General features: G+C 44.2%; 1 protein-coding gene across 17 annotated transcripts in view; it reads right to left on the reverse strand.

The window, feature by feature from the left end:
* The window catches only part of NRXN3 (neurexin 3), a 573,277-nt gene that overhangs the window by 382,708 nt on the left and 172,232 nt on the right, over positions 1 to 18,337 (reverse strand). For all 17 annotated transcript variants that reach the window (XR_013216505.1, XR_013216504.1, XR_013216506.1 and 14 more), the window contains 2 exons: positions 17,875 to 18,036; positions 11,767 to 12,205 (listed from right to left, as the gene is read on the reverse strand). Coding sequence is in view for 11 of the 17 variants with exons in the window: in XM_077267475.1 (XP_077123590.1) it covers positions 11,767 to 12,205; positions 17,875 to 18,036 (601 nt within the window). In the remaining 6 variants the exon portion in view is untranslated. The remainder of the gene's footprint in view (positions 1 to 11,766; positions 12,206 to 17,874; positions 18,037 to 18,337) is intronic.

Below are 18,337 nucleotides of genomic sequence, written 5' to 3' on the forward strand. Positions count from 1 at the left end.
ACAGCTGCAAGTCGCTTGGGGTATGTCTCTATCAGTTTTGTACATCGAGAGACTGAAATTCTTGCCCATTCTTCCTTGGCAAACAGCTTGAGCTCAGTGAGGTTTGTGAACAGCAGTTTTCAGCTCTTTCCACAGAATCTCGATTGGATTGAGGTCTGGACTTTGACTTGGCCATTCTAACACCTGGATACGTTTATTTGTGAACCATTCCACTGTAGATTTTGCTTTATGTTTGGGATCATTGTCTTGTTGGAAGACAAATCTCCGTCCCAGTCTCAGGTCTTTTGTAGACTCCAACAGGTTTTCTTCAAGAATGGTCCAGTATTTGGCTCCAGCCATCTTCCTATCAATTTTAACCATCTTCCCTGTCCCTGAAGAAAAGCAGGCCCAAACTATGATGCTGCCACCACCATGTTTGACAGTGGGGATGGTGTGTTCAGGGTGATGAGCAGTGTTGCCTTTACGCCAAACATATCGCTTGGCATTGTTGCCAAAAAGTTCAATTTTGGTTTCATCTGATCAGAGCACCTACTTCCACATGTTTGGTGTGTCTCCCAGGTGGCTTGTTACAAATTTTAAACAACACTTTTTATGGATATCTTTGAGAAATGGCTTTCTTCTTGCCACTCTTCCATAAAGGCCAGATTTGTGCAGTGTACGACTGATTGTTGTCCTATGGACAGACTGTCCCACCTCAGCTGTAGATCTCTGCAGTTCATCCAGAGTGATCACGGGCCTCTTGGCTGCATCTCTGATCAGTCTTCTCCTTGTTTGAGATGAAAGTTTAGAGGGACGGCCAGGTCTTTGTAGATTTGCAGTGGTATGATACTTTTTCCATTTCAATATGATCGCTTGCTTTAAACTTCTCCACAACAGTATCACGGACCTGCCTGTTGTGTTCCTTGGTCTCCATGATGCTCTCTGTGCTTCAAACAGAACCCTGAGACTATCATAGAGCAGGAGCATTTATACGGAGACTTGATTACACACAGGTGGATTATATTTATCATCATTATATTTAGGCATTTAGGACAACATTGGATCATTCAGAGGTCCTCAATGAACTTCTGGAGTGAGTTTGCTGCACTGAAAGTAAAGGGGACGAATAATATTGCACGCCCCATTTTTCAGTTTTTGAATTTCCACAAAAATGTAAAATAACCAATAAACTTCGTTCAACTTCACAATTGTGTTCCACTTGTTGTTGATTCTTCACCAAAAATTTACATTTGGTATCTTTATATATATATATATATATATATATATATATATATATATATATATATATATATATATATATATATATATATATATATATATATATATATATATATATATATATATATATATATATATATATATACACATAAATATATATACAGTGCAGACCAAATGTTTGGACACACCCTCTCATTTAAAGATTTTTCTGTATTTTCATGACTATGAAAACTGTAAATTCACACTTAAGGCATCAAAACTATGAATTAACTCATGTGGAATTATATACTTAACAAAAAAGTGTGAAGCAACTGAAAATGTGTCTTATATTCTAGGCTCTTCAAAGTAGCCACCTTTTGCTTTGATAACTGCTTTGCACACTCTTGGCATTCTCTTGATGAGCTTCAAGAGGTAGTCACTGGGAATGGCCTTCCAACAATCTTGAAGGAGTTCCCAGAGATGCTTAGCACTTGTTGGCCCTTTTGCCTTCACTCTGCGGTCCTACTTGTGAATCCCCGCCCCGCAGTGACTTATGATTTATTCACATTGTGGGGCTGGGATTCACAAGCAGGGCGGCCACGCAGGCGCAGTCACCGAGACTACATATGAGGAAAGACGGACAGCGCTCACTGCGCCTGCACCAGGCAGGAAAAAAGAGCGCAGGCGCCGGCTATTTTCAAAACAGAGGTGAGGAGGCAGCGCCTGGCGCCAAGAAGATTTGAGTGACGGCTGTGTGGTGTCTGAAGCAGGGGGGAAACGCCGGCCTCCTTGACTGAAGACCAGGTATTTCTGACAAATTAAAAAATGGATTATTTCTCTAGTTACAGCACCCAGAACTAAAAGAGCCACCTTGTCAGAATGCAGCATTACTGCTGCACAAGGTGGCTCTTTTAGTTTGAAACGACTGGGGGGGGGGTGACAGGTTCTCTTTAAGTATATAATTCCACATGTGTTAATTCATAGTTTTGATGCCTTCAGCGTGAATGTACAATTTTCATAGTCATGAAAATACAGTAAAATCTTTAAATGAGATGGTGTGTCCAAACTTTTGGTCTGTACTGTATATATTTACACATATATATATATATATATATATATATATATATATATATATATATATATACACATATATATATATACACATATATATATATATACATATATATATATATATACATATATATATATATATATATATATCCCGCTTAATTGTAAAGTGCTGCGGAATATGTTGGCGCTATATAAAAATTATTATATATATATATATATATATATATATATATATATATATATATATATATATATATATATACATGCATAGTAAAGAAAGGGAACAGCACAACACTTGTACTTATCTTCGGGTGCAGGGCCTCAGGCAACCAGTCCAACGATTGCACCAGATTCACAGAGACTCAAAAAAGAGGCAGCAGCACTCCATAGTTTTAGTGAAAAATGTGGAAGGTTTAATCGACCCCCATAGCCGGGCGATGTTTCAGCTCCATCTGAGCCTTTATCAAGCAGTGAGTAACCATACCTGATGTCTATTTATATGTGTCTCAACAAATGTTACATTGAATCCAATTATAATTTACATTCAATTAGTGCTTACAAAACATATACAATATTCATTATTCATTTGTATTTGTATCCAGTGCTCATATATAAAGTGCCTTGTGCTTATGTGCATTAAGAACCTAACTTTATATTGCCCCTCAGATTATCCTGATTCGTTACTTGCGATCATAAAATCAATAAATATCTCATTATTAATTGCATTATGCATATATTATAATCCACTCACCATGGACTCATGGAGGACGATATATTTGTAAGTCGGCGTTCCCTGACGCTTACTGCGCATGTCTCAAGCGCATCATCATATTGGAATGCCACATCGGCCAATGGGGCGCTCCGTGTGGCATTTTACTCACGGCGCATGCGCAGTAGCGCTAAACATCGCCATATTGGTAGTGGCTTCTTACCTTCTTATAATTTTTGTCCCTAGCGCCTGCGCAGTAGCGTAGAGCTACGTCTTATAACTTGCACTATCAGCGCTCGTACTATAGTGCATATTGTACCTGCACCGGCGCTGTAGTACAAAAGGCGCCTTGTTGGTTTAGCCTTCATACACATTGCTGTCTGGCCATAAAGAATTTTTATTATATAAAAAGCAGAATGGATCCATCACCAAATCAAATATTTATTAAGCGATATATATAAATATTATATTATTTCATGTTATTTGAAGGGCTTAAAGAACTATTTAAGGTGCATATGTTTTTTTATATTTATTTTTCAGGCTAAAAATTAGAATATAAGATGCAAAAATGTATCTTGGCTCCACGGACGACCATATATCAAAACAGCCTCCGTGAGCCAATAGAGTCACTCTGCCCCTCAGTTGTCCCTCCGGACCAAAGTGTTGCAACCATGACATCTATATGATACCAGCATCATGTGTTTTTATATTTGTTTTTCAAACTTAAGGGGGCTATATAAGATGCAAAAATGTACCCTGGCTCCACGGATGACTGCATATTAAAGCAGCCTCCATCAGCCAATAGAGTCACTCTGCCCCTCAGTTGTCCCTCCGGACCAAAGTGTTGCAGCCATGACATCTATATGATACCAATAACATTGTCCCGGTACACCTATCTCGTATTTCAAAGACAATTTACACCTTAGTTGTTTTTATGTCATTTATTATAATTCAGTGATTAATCCACTCCAAATATGTATACTCAATAGCCTAACAGCAAAGTACATAGAGGAATATTTAAATATATTTGAAGATAATAATAAAAAATAATAAAGAAGTAATAATGTTGATTTGGAAACTTTGTCCTCCATGTGCCTCATTCTTTACGGGTGAGATTTTTTTTCAGGAATTAACATCTGATGGGAAAAAAATAAGATAAAATTACAGATATGAAATATTCAATATGTCTATCTTAAAAAAATCTGGGTCCCAACCATACATAGCGAAGAAAAGTTAGTACATACCTCCCTATAACACCGTATGAATATTAACCCCTTTCTGACATCTGACGTACTATCCCGTCGAGGTGGGGTGGGCCCGTATGACCACCGACGGGATAGTACGTCATACGCGATCGGCCGCGCTCACGGGGGGAGCGCGGCCGATCGCGGCCTGGTGTCAGCTGCATATCGCAGCTGACATCCGGCACTATGTGCCAGGAGCAGTCACGGACCGCCCCCGGCACATTAACCCCCGGCACACCGCGATCAAACATGATCGCGGTGTGCCGGCGGTATAGGGAAGCATCGCGCAGGGAGGGGGCTCCCTGCGGGCTTCCCTGAGGGTCTCCTACCTCCCTCCTCGCCGCAGGTCCCGGATCCAAGATGGCCGCGGCATCCGGGTCCTGCAGGGAGGGAGGTGGCTTACCGAGTGCCTGCTCAGAGCAGGCACTGGTAAGCCTGCAGCCCTGCACAGCAGATCGTCGATCTGACAGAGTGCTGTGCACACTGTCAGATCAATGATCTGTAATGTCCCCCCCTGGGACAAAGTAAAAAAGTTAAAAAAAAATTCCCCACATGTGTGTAAAAAAAAAAAAAAAAAAAAAATATCCTAAATAAAGAAAAAAAAATATATATTATTCCCATAAATACATTTCTTTAGCTAAATAAAATAAAAAACAGTAAACACCGTAAGAAAAAAAAAAAAAAAAACGAGGCAAAAAACAACGCTTTATTATCATACCGCCGAACAAAAAGTGGAATAACACGCGATCAAAAAGACTGATATAAATAACCATGGTACCGCTGAAAACGTCATCTTGTCCCGCAAAAAACGAGCCGCCATACAGCATCATCAGCAAAAAAATAAAAAAGTTATAGTCCTGAGAATAAAGCAATACCAAAATAATTATTTTTTCTATAAAATAGTTTTTATCGTATAAAAGCGCCAAAACATAAAAAAATGATATAAATGAGATATCGCTGTAATCGTACTGACCCGACGAATAAAACTGCTTTATCAATTTTACCAAACGCGGAACGGTATAAACGCCTCCCCCAAAAGAAATTCATGAATAGCTGGTTTTTGATCACTCTGCCTCACAAAAATCGGAATAAAAAGCGATCAAAAAATGTCACGTGTCCGAAAATGTTACCAATAAAAACATCAACTCGTCCCGCAAAAAACAAGATCTCACATGACTCTGTGGACTCAAATATGGAAAAATTACAGCTCTCAAAATGTGGTAACGCAAAAAATATTTTTTGCAATGAAAAGCGTCTTTCAGTGTGTGACGGCTGCCAATCATAAAAATCCGCTAAAAAACCCGCTATAAAAGTAAATCAAACCCCCCTTCATCACCCCCTTAGTTAGGGAAAAATAAAAAAATAAAAAAATGTATTTATTTCCATTTTCCCATTAGGGTTAGGGTTAGGGCTAGAGTTAGGAATAGAGTTAGGGCTAGGGTTAGGGTTAGGGCAAGGGTTAGGGCTAGGGTTAGGGCTAGGGATGGGGCTAGGGTTAGGGCTAGGGTTGGGGCTAGGGTTAGGGCTAGGGCTAGGGTTGGGGCTAGGGTTAGGTTTAGGGCTAGTGTTACGGCTAGTGTTAGGGCTAGTGATAGGGCTAGGGTTATTGCTAGGGTTAGGGCTAGGGTTACGGCTAGGGTTGGGGCTAGGGTTGGGGCTACAGTTAGGGTTGGGGCTAAAGATAGGGTTAGGGTTTGGATTACATTTACGGTTGGGAATAGGGTTGGGTGTGTCTGGGTTAGAGGAGTGGTTAGGGTTACTGTTGGGATTAGGGTAAGGGGTGTGTTTGGATTAGGGTTTCAGTTATAATTGGGGGGTTTCCACTGTTTAGGCACATCAGGGGCTCTCCAAACGGGACATGGCATCCGATCTGAATTCCAGCCAATTCTGCGTTGAAAAAGGAAAACAGTGCTCCTTCCCTTCAGAGCTCTCCCGTGTGCCCAAACAGGGGTTTACCCCAACATATGGGGTATCAGCGTACTCAGGACAAATTGGACATCATCTTTTGGGGTCCAATTTCTCCTGCTACCCTTGGGAAAATACAAAACTGGGGGCCAAAAAATAAGTTTTGTGGGAAAAAAAAGATTTTTTATTTTCACGGCTCTGCGTTGTAAACTGTAGTGAAACACTTGGGGGTTCAAAGTTCTCACAACACATCTAGATAAGTTCCTTGGGGGGTCTAGTTTCAGATATGGGGTCACTTGTGGGGGGTTTGTACTGATGGGTACATCAGGGGCTCTGCAAATGCAACGTGACGCCTGCAGACCAATCCATTTAAGTCTGCATTCCAAATGGCGCTCCTTCCCTTCCGAGCTCTGTCATGCGCCCAAACAGTGGTTCCCCCCCACATATGGGGTATCAGTGTACTCAGGACAAATTGGACAACAACTTTTGCGGTCCAATTTATCCTGATACCCTTGTGAAAATACAAAACTGGGGGCTAAAAAATCATTTTTGTGAAAAAAAAAAAGAATTTTTATTTTCACGGCTCTGCGTTATAAACTGTAGTGAAACATTTGGGGGTTCAAAGTTCTCACAACACATCTAGATAAGTTCCTTGGGGGGTCTAGTTTCCAATATGGGGTCACTTGTGGGGGGTTTGTACTGTTTGGGTACATCAGGGGCTCTGCAAATGCAACGTGACTCCCTGCAGACCAATCCATTTAAGTCTGCATTCCAAATGGCGCTCCTTCCCTTCCGAGCTCTGTCATGCGCCCAAACAGTGGTTCCCCCCCACATATGGGGTATCAGCGTACTCAGGACAAATTGGACAACAACTTTTGGGGTCCAATTTATCCTGATACCCTTGTGAAAATACAAAACTGGGGGCTAAAAAATCATTTTTGTGAAAAAAAAAGAATTTTTATTTTCACGGCTCTGCGTTATAAACTGTAGTGAAACACTTGGGGGTTCAAAGCTCTCAAAACACATCTAGATAAGTTCCTTAGGGGGTCTACTTTCCAAAATAGTGTCACTTGTGGGGGGTTTTAATGTTTAGGCACATCAGGGGCTCTCCAAACGCAACATGGCATCCCATCTTAATTCCAGTCAATTTTGCATTGAAAAGTAAAATAGCGCTCCTTCCCTTCCGAGCTCTGCCATGCGCCCAAACAGTGGTTTACCCCCACATATGGGGTATCAGCGTACTCAGGACAAATTGCACAACAATTTTTTGGGTCCAATTTCTTCTCTTACCCTTGGGAAAATAAAAAATTGGGGGCGAAAAGATCATTTTTGTGAAAAAATATGATTTTTTATTTTTACGGCTCTGCATTATAAACTTCTGTGAAGCACTTGTTGGGTCAAAGTGCTCACCACACATCTAGATAAGATCCTTAGGGGGTCTACTTTCCAAAATGGTGTCACTTGTGGGGGGTTTCAATGTTTAGGCACATCAGGGGCTCTCCAAATGCAACATGGCGTCCCATCTCAATTCCAGTCAATTTTGCATTGAAAAGTCAAATGGCGCTCCTTTCCTTCCGAGCTCTGCCATGCGCCCAAACAGTGGTTTACCCCCACATATGGGGTATCAGCGTACTCAGGACAAATTGTACAAGAAATTTTGGGGTCTATTTTCTCCTGTTACCCTTGGTAAAATAAAACAAATTGGAGCTGAAATAACTTTTTTGTGAAAAAAAGTTAAATGTTCATTTTTATTTAAACATTCCAAAAATTCCTGTGAAACACCTGAAGGGTTAATAAACTTCTTGAAAGTGGTTTTCAGTACCTTGAGGGGTGCAGTTTTTAGAATGGTGTCAAACTTGGGTATTTTCTATCATATAGACCCCTCAAAATGACTTCAAATGAGATGTGGTCCCTTAAAAAAAATGGTGTTGTAAAAATGAGAAATTGCTGGTCAACTTTTAACCCTTATAACTCCGTCACAAAAAAAAATTTTGGTTCCAAAATTGTGCTGATGTAAAGTAGATATATGGGAAATGTTACTTATTAAGTATTTTGCGTGACATATGTCTGTGATTTAAGGGCATAAAAATTCAAAGTTGGAAAATTGCGAAATTTTCAAAATTTTCGCCAAATATTCGTTTTTTTCACAAATAAACGCAAATTATATCGAAGAAATTTTACCACTATCATGAAGTACAATATGTCACGAGAAAACAATGTCAGAATCGCCAAGATCCGTTGAAGCGTTCCAGAGTTATAACCTCATAAAGGGACAGTGGTCAGAAAATTGGCCCGGTCATTAACGTGCAAACCACCCTTGGGGGTGAAGGGGTTAAAGTCTGCGTTTAAACCTTTTGGTTTGAGTGTTTTCAGCTCATAAATCCATTTGAGCTCCTTCTTTTTTTAGAATCTGTTCCCTATTACCTCCCCTCCTCTGGTTTGGGACCACATCAATTATCCTACATTTCAGATCTTTCTCCTGATGATTACATTCCATGAAGTGTTTGGGAACTGGGAGATCCATTCTTTTCTTCCTAGTGTACCTATGCTGATTCATCCGAACCTTAAATGCGCATATTGTCTCCCCTACATACCAAAGATTACATAGACAAGATAAAAGGTATATTACATGGTCTGTATCACATGTCAGGAACTCTTTTATTTGATAGATTTTACCTGTTTCTGGGTGCTCAAAAGTAGGACACTTTACCATGTGAGTGCAGTTGACACAAGACAAACAGGGAAAGCAACCCCTTTTCTTTCTGCCTGTTAATGTCAATTGTTGATTTCTTACCAATGGCCCAATGTCTGACTTTACTAGATAATCCCCTATGTTTTTACTTCTTTTATAGGAGTATAGTGGTGGCATTGAAAATTCACTTATTTCCGGGTGGCACCTACCCAGCATACTCCAATGTTTTGAGATAATGTTAGTCACCTCCCTGCTTTCCTCTACATACATACTTACAAAGGGGACACGGTTAATCCGTTTTCTATCGTTCGTATCTTTCATGATCAATGCCTTTCTATCTCTCTTTTTTACATTCTCTTTGGCCAACCTCAATAGTTTTTTGGGGTACCCTCTCTCTGTAAATTTTCTTATTAATAACTCTAATGCTTCATCCACATCTTCCTCCTTTTTGACAATTCGGCGCACCCTTAACAATTGACTCAGCGGTATTGACTCGATCATTTTGCGTGGAAGTTAACTGTCGTATATTAACAAATTATTTCTATCTATTTTCTTAACATAGAGTTTTGTGATCAACTCATTGTTTTCTTGTAGAACCAATACATCAAGGAATTGCATTTCTTTGACTCAGCGGTATTGACTCGATCACTCACATGGTAAAGGGTCCTACTTTTGAGCACCCAGAAACAGGTAAAATCTATCAAATAAAAGAGTTCCTGACATGTGATACAGACCATGTAATATACCTTTTATCTTGTCCATGTAATCTTTGGTATGTAGGGGAGACAATATGCGCATTTAAGGTTCGGATGAATCAGCATAGGTACACTATTAGGAAGAAAAGAATGGATCTCCCAGTTCCCAAACACTTCATGGAATGTAATCATCGGGAGAAAGATCTGAAATGTAGGATAATTGATGTGGTCCCAATCCAGAGGAGGGGAGGTAATAGGGAACAGATTTTAAAAAAAGAAGGAGCTCAAATGGATTTATGAGCTGAAAACACTCAAACCAAAAGGTTTAAACGCAGACTTTAATATTTATACGGTGTTATAGGGAGGTATGTACTAACATTCTTCGCTATGTATGTTTGGGACCCAGATGTTTTTAAGATAGACATATTGAATATTTCATATCTGTAATTTTATCTTATTTTTTGCCCATCAGATGTTAATTCCTGAAAAAAAATCTCACCCGTAAAGAATGAGGCACATGGAGGACAAAGATTCCAAATTAACATTATTACTTCTTTATTATTTTTTATTTTTTATTATTATCTTCAAATATATTTAAATATTCCTCTATGTACTTTGCTGTTAGGCTATTGAGTATACATATTTGGAGTGGATTAATCACTGAATTATAATAAATGACATAAAAACAACTAAGGTGTAAATTGTCTTTGAAATACGAGATAGGTGTACCGGGACAATGTTATTGGTATCATATAGATGTCATGGCTGCAACACTTTGGTCCGGAGGGACAACTGAGGGGCAGAGTGACTCTATTGGCTGATGGAGGCTGCTTTAATATGCAGTCATCCGTGGAGCCAGGATACATTTTTGCATCTTATATAGCCCCCTTAAGTTTGAAAAACAAATATAAAAACACATGATGCTGGTATCATATAGATGTCATGGTTGCAACACTTTGGTCCGGAGGGACAACTGAGGGGCAGAGTGACTCTATTGGCTGATGGAGGCTGCTTTAATATGCAGTCATCCGTGGAGCCAGGATACATTTTTGCATCTTATATAGCCCCCTTAAGTTTGAAAAACAAATATAAAAACACATGATGCTGGTATCATATAGATGTCATGGTTGCAACACTTTGGTCCGGAGGGACAACTGAGGGGCAGAGTGACTCTATTGGCTCACGGAGGCTGTTTTGATATATGGTAGTCCGTGGAGCCAAGATACATTTTTGCATCTTATATTCTTATTTTTAGCCTGAAAAATAAATATAAAAAAACATATGCACCTTAAATAGTTCTTTAAGCCCTTCAAATAACATGAAATAATATAATATTTATATATATCGCTTAATAAATATTTGATTTGGTGATGGATCCATTCTGCTTTTTATATAATAAAAATTCTTTATGGCCAGACAGCAATGTGTATGAAGGCTAAACCAACAAGGCGCCTTTTGTACTACAGCGCCAGTGCAGGTACAATATGCACTATAGTACGAGCGCTGATAGTGCAAGTTATAAGACGTAGCTACTGCGCAGGCGCTAGGGACAAAGGTTATAAGAAGGTAAGAAGCCACTACCAATATGGCGATGTTTAGCGCTACTGCGCATGCGCCGTGAGTAAAATGCCACACGGAGCGCCCCATTGGCCGATGTGGCATTCCAATATGATGATGCGCTTGAGACATGCGCAGTAAGCGTCAGGGAACGCCGACTTACAAATATATCGTCCTCCATGAGTCCATGGTGAGTGGATTATAATATATGCATAATGCAATTAATAATGAGATATTTATTGATTTTATGATCGCAAGTAACGAATCAGGATAATCTGAGGGGCAATATAAAGTTAGGTTCTTAATGCACATAAGCACAAGGCACTTTATATATGAGCACTGGATACAAATACAAATGAATAATGAATATTGTATATGTTTTGTAAGCACTAATTGAATGTAAATTATAATTGGATTCAATGTAACATTTGTTGAGACACATATAAATAGACATCAGGTATGGTTACTCACTGCTTGATAAAGGCTCAGATGGAGCTGAAACGTCGCCCGGCTATGGGGGTCGATTAAACCTTCCACATTTTTCTCTAAAACTATGGAGTGCTGCCTCTTTTTTGAGTCTCTATATACATACATATATACATATATACACACACACACACACACACACACACACACACACACACACTGACCAGATCATGGAGCAAAGCACAGGCCATAGAGGACCTGATTACCTACCCGACCGTCCGTCCCGCTGGATGTCCACATGACACCACTCGCCATCGTTCGCCTTTTTGCTGGTGGCCTTTACCTTTATTGTCCCTGAGCCCATGTCTAGCAGAAGGTACAGATGGCCATCCAACAACTCCACTGCAAAAAAGTCCACTTTGGTGTTCTTCTGACTCCTCACGTCCTTCCTGTCCTGTGGCTTTCCGTGTGTAAAGAGGATGAGGCCGTTGGGCTCTGTGGTGCGGAAGTCGAAGGATATGGAACCCATGCGTTTCGTGTTCCACTTGGGCAGGCTGATGTAGGCTTCTGGGCTCTCGAAGCTGATGGGGTCCAGAGTAGCCACGTTCTCACACTTAAATACCACATCTCCGTAGATCTTCATTTTTGTGTCCCCAATTCTTGCCAATCGAGAAAGCTCCAAGCGAATGTCATTGTTTTTATAGACCACCTGCAGTGCAAAGAAGAGGGGACATGAAGCAAGAAACTGACACAAGTTCCGCATGAAGCTCATCGACTGGAGGGGCCACTGACACATACAGTGGGGAATATCAGACGAAGAGACAGCTGGGAGAGCCCACATCACCCCACCAACCCCAGCGCAGAGCCCATCTATATAAGCATTAATCAGTCACTGATAATTATCATCACAACATTTATTGCACAGTAAGAAGTATTTAAATAGCGGTAAATGGTGGTGACTATCATTTATTAACATTTCATGGTTGATCAGTGGGGTCTGAGTCCTGAGACCTCACTGACCCCTCAAAAACTTATTTGAAGAAAGCGGTGTATGGACTCAGTAGTAATGCTAATATTATAAGCCTTTGTGGGGCGCTCATGCAAGAAGTACACATTCAGAGAAGTGTTCTGATGGACGGCTGGAGGTCTCAGGACCCTGGCAATCAGCATCACACAGCTGCTTCTATAATATATAAAAAATGTTATTACACGATAGTCTTTAATAATTGTGTAATGAAAAGTTGCCAAGACTGGACACAACTGTAACAAACCCCAAGCTGTGAGTAGGAGATCAGTGTTCAGCTTCAAGGAAATTCCCCATTCAGAGAAATCAAATAAATATCTTGAAAATGGCGAAAAATTGCAACAAAATGTGTTAGAAAGTGAGGTTTTCACCGTGTGACGAGGACAGGACTTATTTGTGATAACCTCACCGAGGAACACCGAGTATCTCTTCCCCCGCGATCCAACACAAATGCTCGCTCCGGTGGTCCTTTGGTCTTCTTACAAGTGGCAGCATATGAAAGCTGCTGCCCATCAGTGGCAGTCACATCAGTGCACAGCCGGCTCAGTGCCATAAATTTTTTGCTATGGTACTGCTGAGGACTCGGACTGGCTGCTGCTGTGAACTGGAAACGTCAATGAGAAGGACCACTGGTCACAGCACCGGACCACCGCCGAAGAAGAGAGGGGATGCAAATTCTTTAATCCCTAGTTTGTATCCACGCACCCATGACTTGGACGCCATTAGGAGATGCTCAGAAAAGTGTTCACATTCTACCACTGTACATCAACTGTCACTTACGTATAGATTATACACGACCATCTGTCTGCAAGTATTGCCCACCGACGTCTCCTTATTAACAGGAACATCCTTAACTTCCAGGATCTAGAAATATCACAGCTCTGCTCCTGCTTATTATGTCATCTGGGTGTCACTACCATTCGCAGCCAGCAGGGGTCATAGCACCAGCACCAGAAACATTTACGGTACCTCCAGACAGATGCAGCAATAGAGTCCATCATAGCAACCCCCACCCTGACAGCTTGTGGCCCCCCACACTGAGAGCTCGTGTCCCCCCACACTGAGAGCTTGTGTTCCCCCACACGGAGAGCACGTGTCACCCCACAGAGAACTTGTGTCCCCCAGCCTGACAGCTTGTGTCCCCCCACGCTGAGAGTTTGTGGCCCCCCACACTGAGAGCTTGTGTCCCCAACACTGAGAGCTTGTGTCCCCCCCCCAGAGTGAAAGATTGTGTCCCCCCATACAGTAAGATCATGTCCCCCCCACACTGACAGCTCATGTAGCCCACACTGAGAGCTTGTGGCCCCCACGCTGACAGCTTGTGTACCGCCACACTGAAAGCTTGTAAGCCCCCCCCACACAGAGCTTATGGCACCCCATGCTGACAGCTTGTGGCCCCCCACACTGAGAGCTTGTGTCCCTCCACACGGAGAGCACGTGTCACCCCACAGAGCACTTGTGTCCCCCCACGCTGAGAGCTTGTGACCCCCACACTGAGAGCTTGTGTTCCCAACACTGAGAGCTTGTGCCCCCCCAGACTGAAAGCTTGTGTCCCCCCACACGGAGAGCACGTGTCACCCCACAGAGAACTTGTGTCCGCCCACGCTGAGAGCTTGTGGCCCCCCACACTGAGAGCTCGTGTCCCCCCACACGGAGAGCACGTGTCACCCCACAGAGAACTTGTGTCCCCCCACGCTGAGAGCTTGTGGCCCCCCACACTGAGAGCTTGTGTCCCCAACACAGAGCTTGTGCCCCCCCCAGACTGAAAGCTTGTGTCCCCCCACACAGTAAGATTGTGTCCCCCCACACTGACAGCTCGTGACGCCCACACTGAGAGCTTGTGGCCCCCACACTGACAGCTTGTGTACCCCCACGCTGACAGCTTGTGACCCCCACACTGACAGCTTGTGAGCCCCCCCCCCCCACACAGAGCTTATGGCACCCCATGCTGACAGCTTGTGGCCCCCTACACTGAGAGCTTGTGGCCCCCTACACTGAGAGCTTGTGTCCCCCCACACGGAGAGCACGTGTCACCCCACAGAGAACTTGTGTCCCCCCACGCTGAGAGCTTGTGGCCCCCCACACTGAGAGCTTGTGTCCCCAACACTGAGAGCTTGTGCCCCCCCAGGCTGAAAGCTTGTGTCCCCCCACACAGTAAGATTGTGTCCCCCCACACTGACAGCTCGTGTCGCTCACACTGAGAGCTTGTGGCCCCCACGCTGACAGCTTGTGTACCCCCACACTGACAGCTTGTGACCCCCCCCACACAGAGCTTATGGCCCCCCCACATTGACAGCTTGTGACACCCCACACTGACAGCTTGTGAGCCCCCCCACACAGAGCTTATGGCACCCCATGCTGACAGCTTGTGTCCCCCCCACAATGATTGCTTGTGTCCCCCCCACACTGAGAACTTGCTGACAGCTTGTGGCCCCCCACCCTGACAGCTTGTGTCTCCCCACGCTGACAGCTTGTGTGTCCCCACACAAAGCTTGCGGCCTCCCAAGCTGAGAGCTTGTGGCCCCATACTGAGAGCTTGTGGCCCCCCACACAGAAAGAAATGAGATCAGTGAAGTCATATTCAGACTGTTACCAACGACGCCCCCCCCCCCAATCCAAAGGGGGGGAAGGCAGGAAAATTACAGAGCTGACATTATGGTGAGTTATGGGCGGTTTCCATGTAAACACTTTTGACCCCAGAGCAACATCTACCAGGAGAAAAGGATGGTAGAGCAACATCCATGAGGAGTAGAGGGGGGCAGACTATCCACAAGGAGAAGAGGAGGGCAGAGCAACATCCGCAAGGAGAAGAGGAGGGCAGAGCAACATCCACGAGGAAAAGAACAGGGTAGAGCAACATCCACGAGGAAAAGAGGGCAGAGCAACATGAACAAGGAAGAGAGGGGGGCAGAGCAACATCCAGGAGGATCTTGTAGATTGTGAGCCCTCGCGGGCAGGGTCCTCTCTCCTCGTGTACCAGTTATGACTTCTATTGTTCAAGATTATTGTACCTGTTTCTATTATGTATACCCCTCCTCACATGTAAAGCGCCATGGAATAAATGGCGCTATAATAATAATAATAAATAATAATAATAATAATAATAATAAAAGGGAGGCAGAGCAACATCCACGAGGAGAAGAGGGGGGCAGAGCGATATCCACAACGAGAAGAGGGGGGCAGAGCAACATCCACAAGGAGAAGAGGAGGGCAGAGCATCATCCAAGAGGTGAAGAAGGGGGCAGAGCGATATCCACAAGGAAAAGAGGGGGGCAGAGTAACATCCACGAGGAGAAGAGAAGGGCAGAGCAACATCCAAGAGGTGAAGAAGGGGGAAGAGCAATATCCAAGAGGAGAAGAGGGGAGCAGAGAAATATCTACGAGGAAAAGAGGGGGGCAGAGTGACATCCACGAGGAGAAGAGGAGGGCAAAGCAACATCCACAAGGAGAAGAGAGGGGCAGAGCGACATTCATGAGGATAACAGGGGGGCAGAGCAACATCCACGAGGAGAAGGGAAGGGCAGAGCAACATCCAAGAGGTGAAGAAGGGGGAAGAGCAATATCCAAGAGAAGAGGGGAGCAGAGAAATATCTACAAGGAGAAGAGGGGGGCAGAGCAACATTCATGAGGAGAAGAGGAGGGCAGAGGAACATCCATGAAGAAAGGACGAGAGGCAGAGAAACATGCACGAGGAGAAGAGGGGCAGAGCGACATGCACGGGGAGAAGAGGGGGGCAGAGCAACATCCAAGAGGAGAAGATGGGGGCAGAGAAACATTCAAGAGAAGAAAAGGAGGGCAGAGTAACATCCACGAGCGGAAGAGGGCAGAGCGACATTCAAGAGGAGAAGAGGGGGGGCAGAGCGACATTTACGAGAAGGGGGGGGGGCAGAGAAACATCCACAAAGAGAAGAGGGGAACAGGGCAACATCCACGAGGAGAAGAGAGAGGGCAGAGAAACATCCACCAGGCGAAGTGGGGGGCAGAGCAACATCCATGAGGAAAGGAGGGGGCAGAGAAATATGCACGAGGAGAAGCGGGGGCAGAGCCACATGCATGAGAAGAGGGGCAGAGCAAAATCCATGAGAAGAGGAAGCAAAGCAACATCCACGAGGAGAACAGGAGGGCAGAGCAACATTCACGAGGAGAAGACGGGGGCAGAGAAACATCCACGAGAAGAGGGGGCAGAGCGACATCCACGAGAAGAGGAGGGCAGAGCGACATCCACGAGAACAGGAGGGCAGAGTGACGTCCATGAGGAAGGGAGGGTGGACAGAGCGACGTCCACAAGGAAGGGAGGGTGGACAGCGCGACATCCACGAGGAAGAGAGGGTGGACAGAGTGACGTCCACAAGGAAGAGAGGGTGGACAGAGTGACGTCCACGAGGAAGAGGGTGGACAGAGCGTTGTCCAAGAAGAAGAGAAAGTAGACAGAGCGACGTCCACGAGGAGAAGGAAGGGGGGACAGAGCGATGTCGACGAAAAAGAGAGGGGGACAGAGCGACACAAACAAGGAGGAGAGTGAGGGAAAGAGCAACATCCACGAGGAGGAGGGGGGAGAACAAGGCACTTGAAATGGTGGGTAAGGCAACATGCAAAAGAAGGAGAGGGCGCTAAGGCCTTGAGCACGAAGAGAGGGGGTGGGGCAATGTGCATAAGTAGAAGATGGGGGCAGGGCCATATGCACGTGGAGAGAGACAGGGTCTCATGCATGCGCAGAGAGGGGGGACAGGTTCATGTGCAAGCGGAGAAACAGTGGCCCGGGCCATGTTCATGCGAAGAGAAAGGGCTAGAGCCATGTGCACATGGACGGGGATGCATAGCCAATTGCATGAAGCGGAGAGGTAGGCCAAGGCCATGCGGAGAAGTGGGCAGAGCCACTTGCACATAAAGAGAGGTTGGCCAGAACCACATGCATGCAGAGGGGGCAAAGTAATCTGCACAAGGACTGAAAGTCAGAACACAAGCACAGAAAAATTCACATTAATCTGACTCCTGCAGTTGCTGACGAGCCAAATAAATGTATTGCAATTTGAAGAAATTAAATAGATCAACTGCCGTCAAAAAAAATATGTGGCCCATCCAGCTATTGCTCTCTACTCACAGGCAGCACAGTCTGTAATAAAGCTACAGTACTATGTAACATGCTCACCAGCATAAACCCCGCCCAAGACTGACCATATCACAGTACCCATGTCCCTCCCGCAACCCACGGACAGCTTTTTGGAGACTATCTCCATCCTGCTTTCTGCATCTTCGAAAGATAAAGTCCACGAGTTTCTGCATTCAGCTAATAACATGTGATGGAAACAGTAAGACGTGTGGTGTAATTCTGGGCGTCTCACATCGTCACTCACCTCCTTTAAGCAGCCCATGAAGTTGTTACTGACAGGGGACCCTGGTAAGTCTGCAGTGCTGGGGCTGCCCCCAACATAAAAGAAGTCATCGGACCCCAACATGGTGTAGTCCTCTTGAGTGTATCCGGTGGTAGTTAGAATCCCATCCACGGATATTGTTACCTTATGGGAAGAAAGCGACACAACATGACTCTGAGCAATGCCCTCCGCAGAGCAGGAGCGAGATAACACCCTGGTCTTGGTGAAGAATAAGGTAAAAACTTTTCTTTCATTGTCACGTGGTCTGGATTTGGATGACCAATCACATCATCCTCCCCAGCTGCCGACACTGGACGAAGGGACTAGAACCCGACACAAGACCAACCCCTACGAACCGTCCATCAGCCGAGCATTTCATGTTCCCCTGGAGAACGTTGCCCCTGAAGAGGAAACATGCTGCCCGAATGCCCTGCAAATATAAATA

This window comes from Ranitomeya variabilis, chromosome 1, assembly GCF_051348905.1.
Source record: "Ranitomeya variabilis isolate aRanVar5 chromosome 1, aRanVar5.hap1, whole genome shotgun sequence".
NCBI lineage: Eukaryota > Metazoa > Chordata > Amphibia > Anura > Dendrobatidae > Ranitomeya > Ranitomeya variabilis.